This window comes from Malaclemys terrapin, chromosome 11, assembly GCF_027887155.1.
Source record: "Malaclemys terrapin pileata isolate rMalTer1 chromosome 11, rMalTer1.hap1, whole genome shotgun sequence".
Taxonomy (NCBI): Eukaryota; Metazoa; Chordata; order Testudines; family Emydidae; genus Malaclemys; species Malaclemys terrapin.
In genome coordinates this window covers 376,548-394,171 of record NC_071515.1, presented here as the reverse complement: position 1 = coordinate 394,171, position 17,624 = coordinate 376,548, and the positions used below count along the sequence as shown (strand labels likewise).

Genomic DNA, 17,624 nt, shown 5'->3' with positions numbered 1-17,624 from the left:
CCCTCCTTGCGGAAGATAAGGGACCTGGCCGACCTCGATGCGGTACAGACCATGGGACGAGGTGGCCGGAAAAGGTTCCTGTGGGAGAAGGGGTTCCTGTACCGAGAATGGGCTCCCCCAGGGGAAATGGAGTCAGGGGGGATCAGGAGGCAGCTGGTGGTACCCCAGAAGTATTGCCGCCAGCTGCTGTGCCGGGCCCATGACATTCCCCTCTCAGGGCACCAGGGAACCTGGCGTACCCAGCAGAGGCTGCTACGGAGCTTTTACTGGCCTGGGGTCTTTGTTACTGTCCGACAGTACTGCGGATCCTGTGACCCCTGTCAGAGGGGGAGGAAGGCCTGGGACAAGGGGAAAACAGCTTTAGGACCCTTGCCCAGCATAAAGGATCCTTTCCGGAGGGTGGCCAAGGTTAAAAGGGCGGCTCTAAACCAAGAGAGCCCAAAGCACAGACCTCCAGACTGGAGCGCTGGGAGAAGACCACAGCCCAGTTGGAACCCCAGAGGTATGGGGGTGGGAAAAGGGCACAGGCCGCATAAACCTTCCCACATGCGAACTGCGAGTGCCATCAAGCACCCCCGACCTAAGGGGGGGCGTGAAACTGGAGGGGCCTGGTGTAATTCTCACCAAGGAATGGGAGGGATGTGGGGGCATCCATGGGAACGGGGGTAGGTTCGAACTTCCCTGGGTCACTGGTTAAAGTGACCCTGCTCAGTTCGGTCTCGAAGGGGGGAGATGTGACGAACTGGGCCTGTTCTTACTGTGGTCTGTGAATGCTGACAGGGGAGTGTGGCTAGGATAGTCTGCATTGGGGGATGGGAGTCTGAGTCTGCCCGAAGGCGAATACCTGAGCGTGTAACATGAGAACCCAGGAAGGGGTTGGAGGCCAGGTGACACCTTGGCCTGGGAAACTGAACAAAGGCTGTGGGAGGGGTCGCTGGAGGCAGAGTGCTGGAAGCGGGCTGGAGAGATGACTGGGAGGCAGAGATGGCTCTGACCCCCCAAAGGGGGGTGGGCTGGGATGCCCTGGGACCCCAAGCTGGACCTAACTGAGGGGGTCCTGTTGTCTGTGCCTGCAAGACCTGTCTTGGACTGTATTCCTGTCATCCAAATAAACCTTCTGCTTTACTGGCTGGCTGAGAGTCATGGTGAATCGCAGGAAGCCGGGGGTGCAGGGCCCTGAGTCCCCCAATACTCCGTGACAGTTGGCCAGGAACAGGAAGGCCCATATGAAGCCCAGAAGCTGGGAGCAGCTGGGAGCCGCAGGGAGGCAATCTGCAGTCAGTCCCTGGGAGGAGGGACGTGCATTGGGACTACAGAGGGCAGTCAAAAGTCACTCCCTGGGAGGAGGGAGTTGGGAGGCTGGTGAACCCAGAGAGGGGGAAGCCAGGAAGGTAGGAGAAGGCCCAGGGGCGAAGCAGCAGGGAATAGGAGCGGACCTTGGCTGCTGCTTAAAGGGCCCCGGAGCTGGAACCTGCAGTAGAGACCAGGCCGGGTTCCCATCCCAGCCACGGGGACAGCGTGGAAGTGGAAATCACTTAGTGACCCGGCCGGAGGGCCAAGCCATGAAGGGGAAGCTGCGGTTCCTGGAGCGAGAGGAGCCACAGGGTGAGACAGGACAGGTGAAGACACTGCCAGAGGAGGGTGCAATGCGAGGCAGAGCTAATCCCCCGGACAGGCAGGAGAGGGGCCACCAGCAGTGAGTGAGCCCCCTGAGAAGCACTAAAAGAACTGGGGAGGAGAGGAATGAAAATAGAGAACACATAGAAACTGTGTCAACACCTAGCTCAGAAATGCAAACAACCCCAGGCCAGGCTGCTGTGCCACTGAGTCTCCCGTGGGGGTCGGCGCAAATACAGGAATAACAACTGGGACACTGCTACTCCTGTTACTGCCTGGAGGAAGAGTGATAAGAAACCCGCGAGAACAGAGGTGAAGAGATCCAGACTCTGAAGGATTCAGATCAGCGTTATAGAAGCTAAATTGAGCTGAGACCGTTCAGTGTAAAAGTTGCAATTCAGTGAAACGACCCGTCTCTAGTCTAGATACCTGTCTCCAATGCAGTGACTGTGGGAGCTCTGGAGCAGGAACCAGAGTTACCCGTTGTGTTGGATGGGGGGAATCATTCTGTGTGGAGCCGTATCAGACGCAGCCCCCTGTTTGCAATGGGAGCCAGGCAGGGGAGCCAGCACCAGCTCCTTGTCTAGCGCTCAGGGAGAAGTTACGAGTTCACAGCTACCTAAAGTCTCCGGTATCTTTTCTGGGGTTACAGGGGCTAGTTCACTCCACCCTGGGAAGCAGTGACTTTGAACAAGGCTTGGATAATGCGCTGAACATGCGCTCCCAGGGCAGCACAGCATCCAGAAGGGTTAATGTGATCCCAGGATGTATAAACGGGGGAATCTCGCGCAGGAGTAGAGAGTTATATTACTTCTTTAGCTGGCACCGGGGCAGCCGTTCCTGGAACCATGTGTCCAGTTCTGGTGTCCACAGTTCAAGAAGGAAGCTGGAGAGGGTTCGGGAAAGAGACATGAGGACGATTAGAGGATTAGAAAAGCAGGTTTATGGGGATAGATTCAAGGAGCTCAATCTCTTTAGTTGAACAAAGAGAAGGATAAGGGATGACTTGATTAGTCTGGAGGTATCCACATGGAGAACAAACCTTTGATCACAAACTAGGTCAGCTCCCAGACTGCTGCTCTGGGCAGCACAGTATGGGGAGAAGGTGACCAGCCCTCTGTGGAGAAAGAAGTGGTTCGGGACTATTTACAAAAACTGGACGAGCACAAGTCCATGGGGCCGGATGCACTGCATCCGAGGGTGCTAAAGGAGTTGGCGGATGTGATTGCAGAGCCATTGGCCATCATCTTTGAAAACTCATGGCGATCGGGGGAGGTCTCGGATGACTGGAAAAAGGCTAATGTAGTGCCCATCTTTAAAAAAGGGAAGAAGGAGGATCCGGGGAACTACAGGCCAGTCAGCCTCATCTCTGTCCCTGGAAAAATCATGGAGCAGGTCCTCAAGGAATCAATTCTGAAGCACTTAGAGGAGAGGAAAGTGATCAGGAACAGTCAGCATGGATTCACCAAGGGCAAGTCGTGCCTGACTAACCTAATTGCCTTCTATGACGAGATAACTGGCTCTGTGGATGAGGGGAAAGCAGTGGGTGTGTTATTCCTTGACTTTAGCAAAGTTTTTGATACAGTCTCCTACAGTATTCTTGTCATCAAGTTAAAGAAGTATGGGCTGGATGAATGGACTATAAGGTGGATAGAAAGCTGGCTAGATCGTCAGGCTCAACGGGTAGTGATCAACGGCTTCATGTCTAGTTGGCAGCCGGTTTCAAGTGGAGTGACCCAGGGGTCGGTCCTGGGGCCGGTTTTGTTCAACATCTTCATTAATGATCTGGAGGATGACGTGGACTGTAGTCTCAGCAAGTTTGCAGATGACAATAAACTGGGAGGAGTTGTAGATATGCTGGAGGGTAGGGACAGGATACAGAGGGACCTAGACAAATTAGAGGATTGGGCCAAAAGAAACCTGATGAGGTTCAACAAGGACAAGTGCAGAGTCCTGGACTTAGGACGGAAGAATCCCATGCACTGTTACAAAATTGGAAAGAGTCCAGCGGAGGGCAACAAAAATGATTAGGGGGCTGGAGCACATGACTTATGAGGAGAGGCTGAGGAAACTGGGATTGTTTAGTCTGCAGAAGAGAAGAATGAGGGGGGATTTGATAGCTGCTTTCAACTACCTGAAAGGGGGTTCCAAAGAGGATGGATCTAGACTGTTCTCAGTGGTACCTGATGACAGAACAAGGAGTAATGGTCTCAAGTTGCAGTTGGGGAGGTTTAGGTTGGATATTAGGAAAAACTTTTTCACTAGGAGGGTGGTGAAGCACTGGAATGGGTTCCCTAGGGAGGTGGTGGAATCTCCTTCCTTAGAGGTTTTTAAGGCCCGGCTTGACAAAGCCCTGGCTGGGATGATTTAGTTGGGAATTGGTCCTGCTTTGAGCAGGGGGTTGGACTAGATACCTCCTGAGGTCCCTTCCAACCCTGATAATCTATGATTCTATGGCAGAGGGTTCCCCAGTCTAGCAGACAGAGGCACAGCACAATGCAATGGCTGGAATTGGGAGCTGGACAGTTCAGAAAGGAGGCACACGTTTTTACCCGTGAGGGTAATTAACCATTGGAACAAGTTACCGAGGGTTGTGGTGGATTTTCCATCACTGGAAATTTTTAATCAGGATTGGCTGCTATACGCTGTAGTTCAAATGGGAATTAGTCCAGGGAAGTTCTCTGGCATGTTACACAGGAGGTGAGACGATTAGCGCAATGGCACCTTCGAATCTGTGAACCGGCGAGTCATCGTTTTCTGGCCGAGATTTGCAGCCTGAGATGCAGTTTAGACTCCAGGCTCTGGGAAAACAGGTGTGACTGGAAAGTGGCTCTCTGTGGATCTCACCCATTCTGCTTGATCACGGAGTCACTGCTGTCCGGAGGCACAGGCAGAGGTCTCAGGTTAACTGTTCAACCTCCATATGATCACAGCCAGGGCCACCCTTACCCAGACGCAAAGCACGCAGCTGCCCAGGGCACCAGGAAATTTGGGGCAGCAGCACATCTGCGTGCTGCTCCAGCCCCTGCTCCGGCTCCTCCCCATGGCTCCCACCCCTGCTCCATCCCACCCCACCTCTTCCCGCCCCTGCTTTGCCCCGCCCTGCTCCACCCCGCCCCACCTCTTCCCGCCCCTGCTCTGCCCTGCCCCGCTCCTTCCCCACCCCAGCCCCACCTCTTCCCACCCCTGCTCCGCCCTGCCCTGCTCCTTCCCCACCCCAGCCCCACCTCTTCCCGCCCCTGCTCCGCCCTGCCTCGCTCCTTCCCCACCCCAGCCCCACCTCTTCCCACCCCTGCTCTGCCCCACCCCGCTCCTTCCCCACCCCAGTCCCACCTCTTCCCGCCCCTGCTCCACCCCACCCCACCCCGCTCCTTCCCCACCCCAGCCCCACCTCTTCCCGCCCCTGCTCCGCCCCGCCCTGCTCCTTCCCCACCCCAGCCCCACCTCTTCCCGCCCCTGCTCTGCCCCACCCCGCTCCTTCCCCACCCCAGCCCCACCTCTTCCCACCCCTGCTCCGCCCTGCCCTGCTCCTTCCCCACCCCAGCCCCACCTCTTCCCACCCCTGCTCCGCCCTGCCTCGCTCCTTCCCCACCCCAGCCCCACCTCTTCCCGCCCCTGCTCTGCCCCACCCCTCTCCTTCCCACCCCAGCCCCACCTCTTCCCGCCCCTGCTCTGCCCCACCCCACTCCTTCCCCACCCCAGCCCCACCTCTTCCCGCCCCTGCTCTGCCCCACCCCGCTCCTTCCCCACCCCAGCCCCACCTCTTCCCGCCCCTGCTCCGCCCTGCACGGCTCCTTCCCCGCTTCTTCCCCACCCCAGCCTTGTCTCTTCCCATCCCTGCTCCACCCCACCCCGTTTCTTCCCCACCCCAGCCCCACCTCTTCCCGCCCCTGCTCTGCCCCACCCTGCTCCTTCCCACCCCAGCCCCACCTCTTCCCACCCCTGCTCTGCCCTGCACGGCTCCTTCCCCACCCCAGCCCCACCTCTTCCCGCCCCTGCTCCGCCCCGCCCTGCTCCTTCCCCACCCCAACCCCACCTCTTCCCACTCCTGCTCCGCCCCGCCCTGCTCCTTCCCCACCCCAGCCCAACCTCTTCCCACCCCTGCCCATTCCCACCCCCACTCCCCTGAGCTCTGCAACAGGCAGCATGGCCGGGTCTGCACTCCTGGCAGTTCCCCCTGCTCCCCAAACCCTCCCCCCCCAACACGGAGGTCTGGGCCCCGCACCCCCGTGTTGGCCTGGGGCCCCACAATGTCGCTGCCATGGGGGGGCTGCGTAGGGCCCCAGAATAGCTAGGGACGGCCCTGATCTCTGCATAGCTCCCCGCTCCAGGATCCCGGCCAGGCACTGAGGCAATCTGAGGCTTCTAGGGGTGAGAGACAGGAGAACCCGACCTGGCTCAGTCACTCTGAAGGGCCGTGTGGTGCAATGGATAACACGGGGGTTGGCGTGTTAGAAACCCGGGCTGTGGGCTGCAGTGACCCTGCAGAACCTTCCAGCTCACCCATTTAAAATAACAACATTACTAGGGGAGAGGGAGCTCGGCAGCGGGAACAGAACGTGGGTGTGGACATCGAGGCCGGAAGAGTCGGGCAGGGACGAATTCCCATTAGAGCACAACTGGCCAAGTCAGTCCCAGCTCTCAGACTCCTCGGAAGCAATAGAGAGGCCTCGGGAGCCGGCTGAAAGGCCATTGGGCCTGGAGAGGAAAGTTCCAGGGGGTTGGGATGGGAGTGATGGAGTTGGGCTGGTGATGTGAAAACGCCCTGATAGAAAGACCCATGTGAACAGGTGACTAGTCATGCTGGTATAAATTGTACTTGGTTACATTATTTATTTTCTTTCTCTCTAGGGAAAGCCAGTCACGGGGCAGAGCCGGCTCTAGGCACCAGCTTGGCAAGCAGGTGCTTGGGGCGGCCGCTCCGGAGAGGGGCGGCACGTCCAGTAATTCGGCGGCATTTCAGCGGACGGTCCCTCACTCCCGCTCGGAGCGAAGGACCTTCCGCTGAATTGCCGCCGCAGACCGCGATCACGGCTTTTTTTTTTTGGCTGCTTGGGGTGGCAAAAACCCTGGAGCCGGCCCTGTCACGGGGCATCATTTGAACCTCCATCAGGACAGTGGGTGGAACCGGTGAGGTGTTGTTAGTGGCCGTCTCTAATCCCTTTCAGCCGAGGAAGGGAAACGGCCCCCAAGGTCACTGCCAGTCTCACTTGGGGGGAGGGGAATTCCTACCCATCCTCCGAGAGGACGATCAGTCAGACCCTGAGCTTGTCCCACCAGAGCTTGTTCTGCTGGGGGGGTTTTGCTGGAGCGACACTGGACGATGTTGTGGTAACTGTGCCCAGGGCCGGTTCCCGCTTGGGGCGGCACTGCTCAAGGGGCGGCATTCCAGCCCTTTGGGGCCGGCACCTTCGGCAGGGGCACTCCGGCTTTGTTTTCTTTTGTTTCGGCGGCGGCACTCCTATATATATATATATATATTTTGTGCTTGGGGCAGCAAAAACCCAAGAGCCGGCCCTGCGGCTCAGCCCCATGACAAACACACTAGACAATCCATGCCACAGTTTAATCATTGATTGATTAGGCTACACATGAGAAAAAGGATTGAAAACAAAGCACAAATCATTCTGGGACTGAAATGGAGCAGTTACGGAAGAGAAATGTAATCGAAGCCTAAGCAAGCCCCTTTTCAGAGCGAGGATCTGGGTTGGAGCATCTCGTCCTGTTGAGCGATCCTTGTATTGGGGACGAAAGGACTAGTTCTGTGGCGGGGCTCTGAGCTGATTCCCGTGAATGGCGGTTCCCGTTCCTGCTCTTGACAAGACAGACGGACACAACGGGGGAGAAGAGACAGCACGGTATGAGTGGGGGAAACACAGCTTTGGTTGATGCTCTCAGGACACCAGGTGGCTGGTCACACGGACGTAGGCTTTGGCGCTGGGCTGGCAGATTGGCCATGATACCCGTTGCTCTTGCCCCTGGCTCACTACGCTGGTCAGGGGCCTCCTCTGGCTGGTATGGCTAGGCCCCCTCCTTCCCTGGTCCTTCTCCGACTGGGCAGAGCCTCCTGTCGTGCTGGTGCCCGTCAAGCAGCTGGCTGCAGGGTCCGGGGAACAGCAGAGAGAGAGATAGGAGAGGAGGAAGAGAGTGGAGAAGGGAAAGAGATACGTGAGGGGAGGGCAGACAGAGCAGGAGCTCACCTCTATCAGGCAGGGTGTTTGCTGGTCCAGCAGTGATGGCGCCCAGTGAGTGTCCTCGCCAGGGTGCTGGCCTGGATGTCCTGGTGATCCAGGCTCGCCGATGAAGGACAGAGTCTCTGGAGCAAACCAGAGGCCTGCTGGCCTTTCCCCCAGGAGTCCACTCCACACTTCCTGGTCCCCAAAGTCTCCTTTTGAAGCTCTAAAAAGGATGTGTGGGGGAGGGGGAATGGAGAATCCCCTCATTAGTTCGTTCACTAATTATCCTGATTCCTGACACCCCATGTTTGGTCAATTGATTCCTGGGTCTGTCCTCCCTTGGTTTATCAATCATGATCCTAATACAGTGCTGGGGTTGCATTTTTGTTTGGACGAATCCTGTCTTTCTGAGCCCTTCTCGTAACCCTCCTATCAATCGTCACTGTTACAGGTTATTGCAACGTTTTCTGAACTGCCACCCACGCCACATCCCAGCACGTGATCTGCAGGCCCCAGTTACTCAAGAGTATCTTGGTAAAAGCGGATCCGATTGATAAATTATCGTACATCAATGAGCCAGGAGGGACCTTTCTAACCATCATGTCTGAGCTCCTGTTCCACACAAGCCACAGAACCTCACCTAGTGGTTCCTGCACTGAGGCCAATACCGGGTTGTTGAATGAGAACAGAGCTTTTACCATGATATCCTAGCCTGATTTAAAGACCTGAAGTGACAGAAAATCCATCACATTCCCAGTACGTTGCTCCAATGGCTAATTCCCTCACTGCTTAAAATTTGAACCAATTTTGATTAAAAAAAAAAATCTGTGGAAAATTCCTGCACAAAAGGACTTTTAAAAACCATCTGAATGATGCCATCATTGACTTCACTGTCTTTTTCCCCCAACCAATTATAATGACAAAGCTTAGATGTCTGTGTTTTGGGTGCACAATATGAGAAGCTTAAGGGGATGAATTTCAAACCACCTAGGAGATTTAGGAGCACCACTTCCAGTGACTTCTAATGAGACTTGTGCTCCTAAACTCCTGAGGCACGTTTAAAAATGTCCCCCCTACGGTGGCCTGTTTCGGAGAGGCCAGGTGCTCAGCATTTTGCACAAAGCAGCCTTCTTTAATGTGTCTGAAGTCGGGAATCCAAAGTCTGTAGTTGGCTTTAAAAATGGAGCCCCGTCCTGTTACATGGAGACCTTTGAACCCAGGGCAGCCGGTGGAAGAGACTCTCCTGTGGAAATGGCTTGAAGGTGCTGTCTAAAATCCTGGGTGGGAGGGAGATTGTTTTTTATGACATTTTAAAATCTAAAGAGACAGATGGAGGAAGTGGGTGGAGTAGCTGCAGCCGAGGGGCGGGGCCTATTGCACTAATACATGAAGGCAGCTGATTCATTTCTTCTCTGCTTTGGTGTGGAGGAGTCAGACAAGCACCCGCTTGCCCCTTCCCTCCCCAGTGGGACTGTCACGGGGTGCAGTACTGCCAGGACTTCTCTGGGTCCTGGATGTAACACCACTGGTAGCCATAGCCGTGGTTCCCACAATAGTGCTGGGGGGAGCAGCAGTAGTCCCATTTTTTTTTATCATCTGTATAGCACCAGAAGTATCTTTTCCCATAAAGGCCACATGGATGGTCAGACTGACAGGCCGTCCCAGAGATGGTCTGCATGGAGTAACCGTGGGGTGAGCATTGTGTGGTGGAACCATCTCCTCGTGGGCACTCGTATCGTTTAGACTCTGGATTCACTGTGCACTCCTCTGTACAGCAGTAATCCCAGTCATTCTTGTCAGACGTGTAACACCAGCTGTATTTGTATCCTTGACACGCACAGCTGGTCTCCTTAACACAGCTCCACCCTGTGGATGTTACACCAAAGTTCAGCTCGTCGAAGGGGCAGACTGGGTCCGAAGTCCCAGAAGCTCTTGCCACTCTAGCCACAGCAGGGGCCAGGTCGTCCTGTTCGTACGTCTTCTCAAACTGGCTATGCCCGTCTGCCAGGCTGGAAATATCCATCAAGAACCTCGTCAGCTGCACGTTGTTCTGATCCAGGTTCTTGCTTGTCATCCCCTGGGTGGTTGCCCTGTCCAGTTTACGCCTCTTCACTAGCTGGGAGTAAGGGTCTGTTAGCAAGTTCTGGAAGCTATTGTACAAGGCTTTCTTTATTGCTGATAAAACCTCTTGGCCTTTCTGGCTCTCGGAGCCGAAGTCATCTGCAAAGACCTCGACTGGCGCAGAAGTCTTGTACAAACGCGATAGCTCTGCGTTTAGCTGCTCCACGGGGATGATTTGAAGACTAGATGCCTCCTGGTTCTCTCCTATGAAGGCGAAGGAGAATTTGCGGTTGTTGTCCCTATGGTCGCAGCAAACAGCTGTCCAGATGTGGCTGGGCACCGAGACCCGGTTGTATGGCCGGTTACGGTCCCCTTTCTTGTCCTCCCCCTCTATGGGGCTTTTCTCACGGTCACTGGGAACTGCTCCTGTCACCAGGTAGGGGGTGCCTCCCACACTTCTGCAGCGCATAGTTAGCTGTGTCTTGAGGGTTTTCTCCAGTTTGTACCAGTGGATCCGGTTGAAGCAAGGGTCCATGGGGGCAGCGTTGGTGAGGGTGAAGGTGGCCATGCGGCTGTCATTACACTGGAAGGTGTTTGGGTTCAGGTGCCCCCGGTCGTATGACGGGTCTTCATAATCCTCATTGATGGCCTGGCTGGATCTCCGCTCGTCCAGGGTCAGTGTTGAGTCAGCCTCCGTCGTCATTTCTGGGGACTCATCCGGATGAGCCAGCTGGGGACACACAAGGTCAGAACATCTTGGCTTTGTTTGGGCTTCCCCTGCCTCTCGTGGGTTCTCACACACACCCTGGACCCTCCTGTCCCCCAGGATCTCACCCCTGTCCCTCCCTCCCTGGGGTCTTCCTTCCTTCCCTCCATGCCCCAGGATCCCCCCTTACCATGCCTCTCCCCCCTTTCCTCCTGGAACATCACCTCCTGCCCCTCCCACCCCCAGGATCTCACCCCACTGCACCCATTCCCCTTACAGCAGGGTGTCCCACGCCCCCATTCCCCATGCAGCGGGGTGTCCCACGCCCCCATTCACCATGCAGCAGGGTGTCCCACGCCCCCATTCCCCATGCAGCGAGGTGTCCCACGCCCCCATTCCCCATGCAGAAGGGCAGCCCATGCCAGGGTGTCCCACGCCCCCATTCCCCATGCCAGGGTGTCCCACACCCCCATTCCCCATGCAGAAGGGCAGCCCATGCCAGGGTGTCCCACGCCCCCATTCCCCATGCAGCAGGGTGTCCCACGCTCCCATTCCCCATGCAGAAGGGCAGCCCATGCCAGGGTGTCCCACGCCCCCATTCCCCATGCATCAGGGTGTCCCACGCCCCCATTCCCCATGCAGCAGGGTGTCCCACACCCCCATTCCCCATGCAGAAGGGCAGCCCATGCCAGGGTGTCCCACGCCCCCATTCCCCATGCCAGGGTGTCCCACGCCCCCATTCCCCATGCAGCAGGGTGTCCCACGCCCCCATTCCCCATGCAGCAGGGTGTCCCACACCCCCATTCCCCATGCAGAAGGGCAGCCCATGCCAGTGTGTAGTGTAGGAACCTGCTCTCTGTAGGAATGTGCTACTTAGTGTGCACGGAGCATGCTCACACGAACTGAGCATGCTCAGTAATATCTGCTGAAGCCACTGCCCTTCACCCTGCCCTTAAATGGTATACGTTTCTGCTGACTGCTTTTGACAGGGGCTAAAAAGGGGCAAAGGGGGCAAATCGGAGGAGAGGGTGGCCAGGGTCTGAGTAGGGGGCGGAGAATGACCGGCCCAGGGAGCGGGGGGTCAAGCAGCTGGAGGCAGGGTTAGGGTAGGGGCTGAAGGGCAAAATTAGGTATGGGGGGCGAAGGAGCTTGGTTCTCCTCGGGGTGAGGCACTGTCAGAGGGTGACCAAGGGCAAAACCCGGCCCAGGCGGGGGCACAGGAGGCAGCAGTTACCCCAGTGGCACTGAGACACCCATGTTTGCAAAAATAGTGTGAGTGGCGCAGAGGGGCTGTTTTATTCCCCTCCCACAGTACTGTGCATCTCAGCATGGGCTTCCCAGGGCTGGGTTCTTAGAGGCACAGGCATCCCAATGCCTAGCCGCTGCCGCTTCTCTCCGTCTGATCTAACCTACTGAGGTGCGGCAGGAGACTTAATCCAGTGAAACTGGGCCTTCCTTACACCCCCACAAGGAGCTGTACACCCCCCGAAATTTTCCCAAGCTCCCCTCCCCCCGTGATCAATTAGTTACGCGCAGCGTTGCCAATATAGTCATTGGTTGGACATTTGAATTGAAATTGAAACATTAAAATACACACTGTAAAAACATATACAATGTATGATCAAATACATGTATCTGAAAAAGTAGAATAGGTTTGAAAAGTGTGAACACAGACTAGCTTCCTCACACAGCTGTTGTTTTTTCTGACAATGTTGGCACATTCGTTTCGGCAACGTTGGCCAATATTATCATTTAAAATTATGATTTGTAAGCAAGGTCTGAATGAGTTCTCCGCTGACAGCTAATGATGAGCCGGGATAGGGGAAAGGCTTCAGGACCAGACTGTATTTACGTGAACTCACCTACTCTGCTTAGGTATCCAGCAGACAGAGCTGTGTTGTCCAAGTGATCGATTTTGGCTGGTGTTGGGAGTTTCTGTACTAAACATTTTTATTATATTATAATTAATTTTTACATAAAAACGGTGTATTATTAGGTCAGACCAAAGGTCCATCTAGCCCAGTACTCTCTCTTTCCACAGTGGCCAGTGCCAGGTGCTTCAAAGGGAATGAACAGAACAGGGCAAATTATTGAGTGATCCGTCCCCTGTTGTCCACCCCCAGCTTCGGGCAAACAGGCTGTCAGAGCATGGTGTTGCATCCCTTCCCGTCCTGGCAAAAAGCCATTGATGGACATATCCTCCAGAAACTTATCTAGTTCTAGTTTTGGCCTTCACAACATCCCCTGGCAAAGAATTCCACAGATTGACTGTGCGTTGTGTGAAGAAATACTTCCTTTTGTTTGTTTTAAACCTGCAGCCTATTCATTTCATTGGATTTGGGTGACCCCTAGTTCTTGAGTTATATGAGGGAGCTTTTCACTTTCTTCACACCAGTCAAGATTTTATAGACCTCTATCACATCCCCCATTAGTCGTCTCTTTTCCAAGCTGGAAAGTCCCCCAGGTCTTTCTAATCTCTCCTCATATGGAAGCTGTTCCATACACCTAATCATTTTAGTTGCCCTTCTCTGTACCCTTTCCAACTCCAACATATCTTTTTTGAGATGGGGCAACTGGGACTACATACAGTATTCAAGATGTAAGCGTACCATGGATTTATATAGTAAAAGTGGAGAAGTTTGGTTTGCCAGACTGATCAGCAAAGCCAATGCCGACAAACTATGTGAAAAGGCTGCAAAACACCCAGCCTCTGGACTGCACCGACATGCAGAAAGCCTTATAAGCCAGTCACTGTCAAATAGGGTGACCAGACAGCAAGTGTGAAAAATCGGGACAGGGGATGGGGGGTAATAGGAGCCTGTATAAGAAAAAGACCCACAAATCGGGACTGTCCCTATAAAATCAGGACATCTGGTCACCCTACTGTCAAAGCCAATTTTAGAAGTACTTAATGAGGCTGTTAAGAATGCTGGAGACACAACACAGTTTATACAAACAAACATAGATGTCACATCAAACTTTCTATTTTAACGAGAGATACCACACACTACAAACTGGAGGCCAATGTTAAGTGCATTGTCACTTGTTAATCCTGAAGTTGAACACTGGTTCCGAACAAGACCAGCAAATGCTCACTCTTTTTCTGCAAGAAACTCAACTGACTGGTTAGAAGCATGCGGTGCAACAGTGAAAGACTCAGCAGTTGAAAAAGTAAAGAACTCTCTCACCACATTTAAAAAATTTGCATACATGGCTGATGAATGCACCGATGCAAATGGGTGTCAAGTACTAGTCACTGTGTACGTTATCTTGATATCAGTGGTAGGTTAGTAGGTGAATTTCCAGATGTTCAGGTTATAGAAGACACATCGGCTGCATCTGTGACAACCCACATCTTAGAAGAGTTAAATGCTTGTCAGGTGAACCCCAAACAGATGGCTGCTTGTGCATTTGATGGAGCTGCAAACTTCTCTGGAAGACATGGTGGAGTACAAGCTTTGCTCAGAGAAAAGTGTAACCCTAATCTCTCCTATACACATTGCAGAGGCTATCTACTCCAACTAGCACTAGTACGAGCTGCAGAATCTTCAAAAGGCATTCAGAAAGCTACAAATCTAATGTCTTCATTATACTCTTTTTCAACAAGAGTCTAAAAAGACTGAATATCTTGGAAAATATAGAAGTTACACTGGGACTGAAGTTCAAATTAGTCCAACCTGGGAAAATCCACTGGCTTTCTCATGAGCGATCCTTGGCTGTTGCCTTAAAATTACTGCAACCATGATTATTGGCTTTGGAAAGTATCTACCGAGATGGGACGGATCTAAGTGAGGCTGGTGGATTACTTTTGCTACTAAGTTCAGAGAACACAATTGCCATTCTTTCTTGTAAGTCTGTTGTTGAAACCCCTTGGGCCATTAAACAAGGCCACCCAGACGTCTGCTACAACAGTAGTAGATCTCGGTCCAGCAATGGAAGCTACACTTGGATCAATCAGCGAGAGATCCACTGAAAACATACTGGAAGAAGCAAAGACTTCAGTTCAGAAGTTGACTAATTAGGGCACGTATATTAACGCCTTAAATGACGAAGACAAGAAGTGTTTGTTAAGCCATCTGAAAAAGTAGAATCATAGATTCATAGAATCTCAGGGTTGGAAGGGACTTCAGGAGGTATCTAGTCCAACCCCCTGCTCAAAGCAGGACCAATCCCCAACTAAATCATCCCAGCCAGGGCTTTGTCAAGCCTGATCTTAAAAACCTCTAAGGAAGGAGATTCCACCACCTCCCTAGGGAACCCATTCCAGTGCTTACAACACTGCAACTAATACAGCCCAGAATGGTGTTTGCTTTTTTTGCAATCGTGTTTCTGTCCAATATATTCATCAATGATTTACATAATGGCATAGAGAGTACACTTATAAAGTTTGCGAATTATACCAAGCTGGGAGGGGTTGCAAGTGCTTTGGAGGATAGGATGAAAATTCAAAATGATCTGGACAAACTGGAGAAATGGTCTGAAGTAAATAGGATGAAATTCAATAAGGACAAATACAAAGTACTCCACTTAGGAAGGAACGATCAGTCACACACATACAGAATGGGAAATGACTACCCAGGAGGGAGTACTGCCAAAAAAAAGTGGGGGGCGGAGGTTTCATAGTGGACAACAAGCGAAATATGGGTCAACAGTGTAGTTGCAAAAAAAGCGAACATCATTCTGGGATGTATTAGCAGGAGTGTTGTAAGCAAGACATGAGAAGTAATTCTTCCACTCTACTCCGTGCTGATTAGGCCTCAACTGGAGTATCGTGTCCAGTTCTGGGCACCACATTTCACGAAGGATGTGGATAAATTGGAGAAAGTCCAGAGAAGAGCAACAAAAATGATTAAAGGACTAGAAAACATGAGCTATGAGGGAAGATTGAAAGAACTGGGTTTGTTTACTGGAAAAGAGAAGACTGAGGCAGGACATGATAACAGTTTTCAAGTACGTAAAAGGTTGTTACAAGGAGGAGGGAGAAAAATTGTTGTGCTTAACCTCTGAGGATAGGACAAGAAGCAATGGGCTTACATTGCAGCAAGGGAGGTTCAGGTTGGACATTAGGAAAAACTTCCTGTCAGGGTGATTAAGCACTGGGCTAAATTGCCGGGGGAGGTTGTGGAATCTCCATCATTGGAGCTTTTTAAGAGCAGGTTGGACACACACCTGTCAGGGATGGTCTAGATGGTGCTGGTCCTGCCGTGAGTGCAGGGGACTGGACTAGATGACCTCTGGAGGTCCCTTCCAGTCCTGTGATTCTATGATCAGTTACCAGCAGACGTGCTGATGGGAAATTATCTGGATGACTGGCCGGATGGTGCCCAGAGCACCCTGGGCCTTACCAGGGGCCAGAGCCACAGAGCGTCACCCAGCCCTGACCATGGCCGGAGACCATCACACTGGGGGCTAGCGAACTGTCACCTCCGACTTGGGGGAATTGTGCTTCCTGGGGCAGAACTGGATGGGGCTGAGGCTGAGACTGTGGTGTGGGGAAACTGAGGCACAGGCCAGCGGTGCTGTGACTCCAGTCCCCGTCAGCGAGGAGGGGAGGGATGGTTCACACTCCCTGCCCCAGCAGTTGAATTTCAGACGGAGCTGCAGAAGGATCCCTCCTCAGAGACACTGAGGGCCCTGTCTGGTTGCAGCAGGGAACGTGCTCCCCCCCCACTTAAGGAGGATGGTAGGGAAGGATTCCTTTACCAGGAGTGGGGTCCCACCTGAGGCAATCAACTCTTGGGGGGTGAGGAGGCAGCTGGAGGTCCCCCAGAGGTACCGCCGCGGGCCATTATACCTGGCCCATGACCTCCTCTCTCCAGGGGATCCTGCACAACAATCAAAGGCTGCTGCCGAACTCCTACTGGCCTGGAGACTTGGACTCAGTCCAGCAGCGCTACAGGTCCTGCGACCCCTGCCCGAGGGTGGGGACGGCCCGGGACAAAGGCAACGCAGCCCTGCGAGCCCTCACCCCGGCCCAACAGAGAGCTGGCTATGGAAATGGTTAGGCCCCTCAGCAAGACAACCCAGGCAGGGAAGAAATGCATTCTGGGGGTGGCAGATTTCGTCACCCGGTACCCCAAGGCGGCGGCTCTGTCCTCCAGCGAGGCTGAGAGTCCGTGGCAGATGCGCTGCTGACCATTCTCAGCAGAGTGGGGTTCTCCAGCGACGTACCTAGGGGGCTCATTCCATGTCAGCCCTGCTCCGGTGCTTGGGGAGAAGTGTGGGATCCGGCACACCTGGATATCATCCTATGTCTAACGAGTGAGCTAACACGCTACCCTTCCCCCACTCTTCCCCCAGATCCCTCCCTCCTCCAAAATCTCCCTCCCTCCCCATGGATCTCACCCCCTCCCGCTGCCTCCCCTGGGACATCATCCCCGCTGTGCCTCCCTCCTCCAGGATCTCACTGTACTCTTCTACTCCCCTGTGCACTGCAGCTCTGTGTCACTTTCAATTTCTCTCTTGAGGAGTGACCCCTCCCCCTTTCCTTCTCCTTCCCCTCCCCCTTGCACCCCTTTATTCACAGGCTGCCTGAGGGATTCCGACCCCTGGAGTGCATCACGCAGAGCGCTGGGACTGACCTGGGGCTCCACAAACCACTGGCTCCTCTTCCGGGGCTGCCCTGAGCAGGCAGCATTACCCAGGGTGTACGCCGACCAGCGCGGGATCCGGTTGGGCCTGTCATAGAGGGTCGCAAAGTGGTACCGATTGTTGTACCTCTGGCAGATCTCGGCCGTGTTGGCCGTGGCAAAGCCACGTGGCTCAGCTCCTTGGTAGAAATATTCTGTGCAGCCACTGAATGACCCCACTTCAGCCAGCGTCAGCCCCGCCCACAGTGAGACACACCCGAGGAGCATCAGCCAGTCCATGGTTCGGTGAGACATCAGCGCTGGGTGCTGGGCGCCTGCAATCTGTCCGACCCCTGCTAGGTCCCCTCCTATTTATAGGATCCTGGGAGCTGCGCCTGATTCTAGTTCATTGCAGGCCTCCTGCTGGGGGCTGTCCAAGTAAACACAGTGACTCAGCCCCTCCCAGGCCTGCGTCGTCTGTTCGCAGATCAAGGT

General features: G+C 54.0%; 1 protein-coding gene across 1 annotated transcript; it reads right to left on the bottom strand.

Moving 5' to 3' along the window:
• Nucleotides 1-7,168: 7,168 nt before the first annotated feature.
• Nucleotides 7,169-17,486, bottom strand: LOC128845149 (endonuclease domain-containing 1 protein-like). Its single transcript, XM_054043513.1, has 2 exons — nt 17,142-17,486; nt 7,169-10,584 (listed from the first exon to the last, which is right to left on the bottom strand). Exons 1-2 carry the CDS (start codon nt 17,442-17,444, stop codon nt 9,268-9,270), a joined length of 1,620 nt encoding a protein of 539 aa, XP_053899488.1. The 5' UTR covers nt 17,445-17,486; the 3' UTR covers nt 7,169-9,267.
• Between the last annotated feature and the right edge of the window lie 138 nt (nt 17,487-17,624).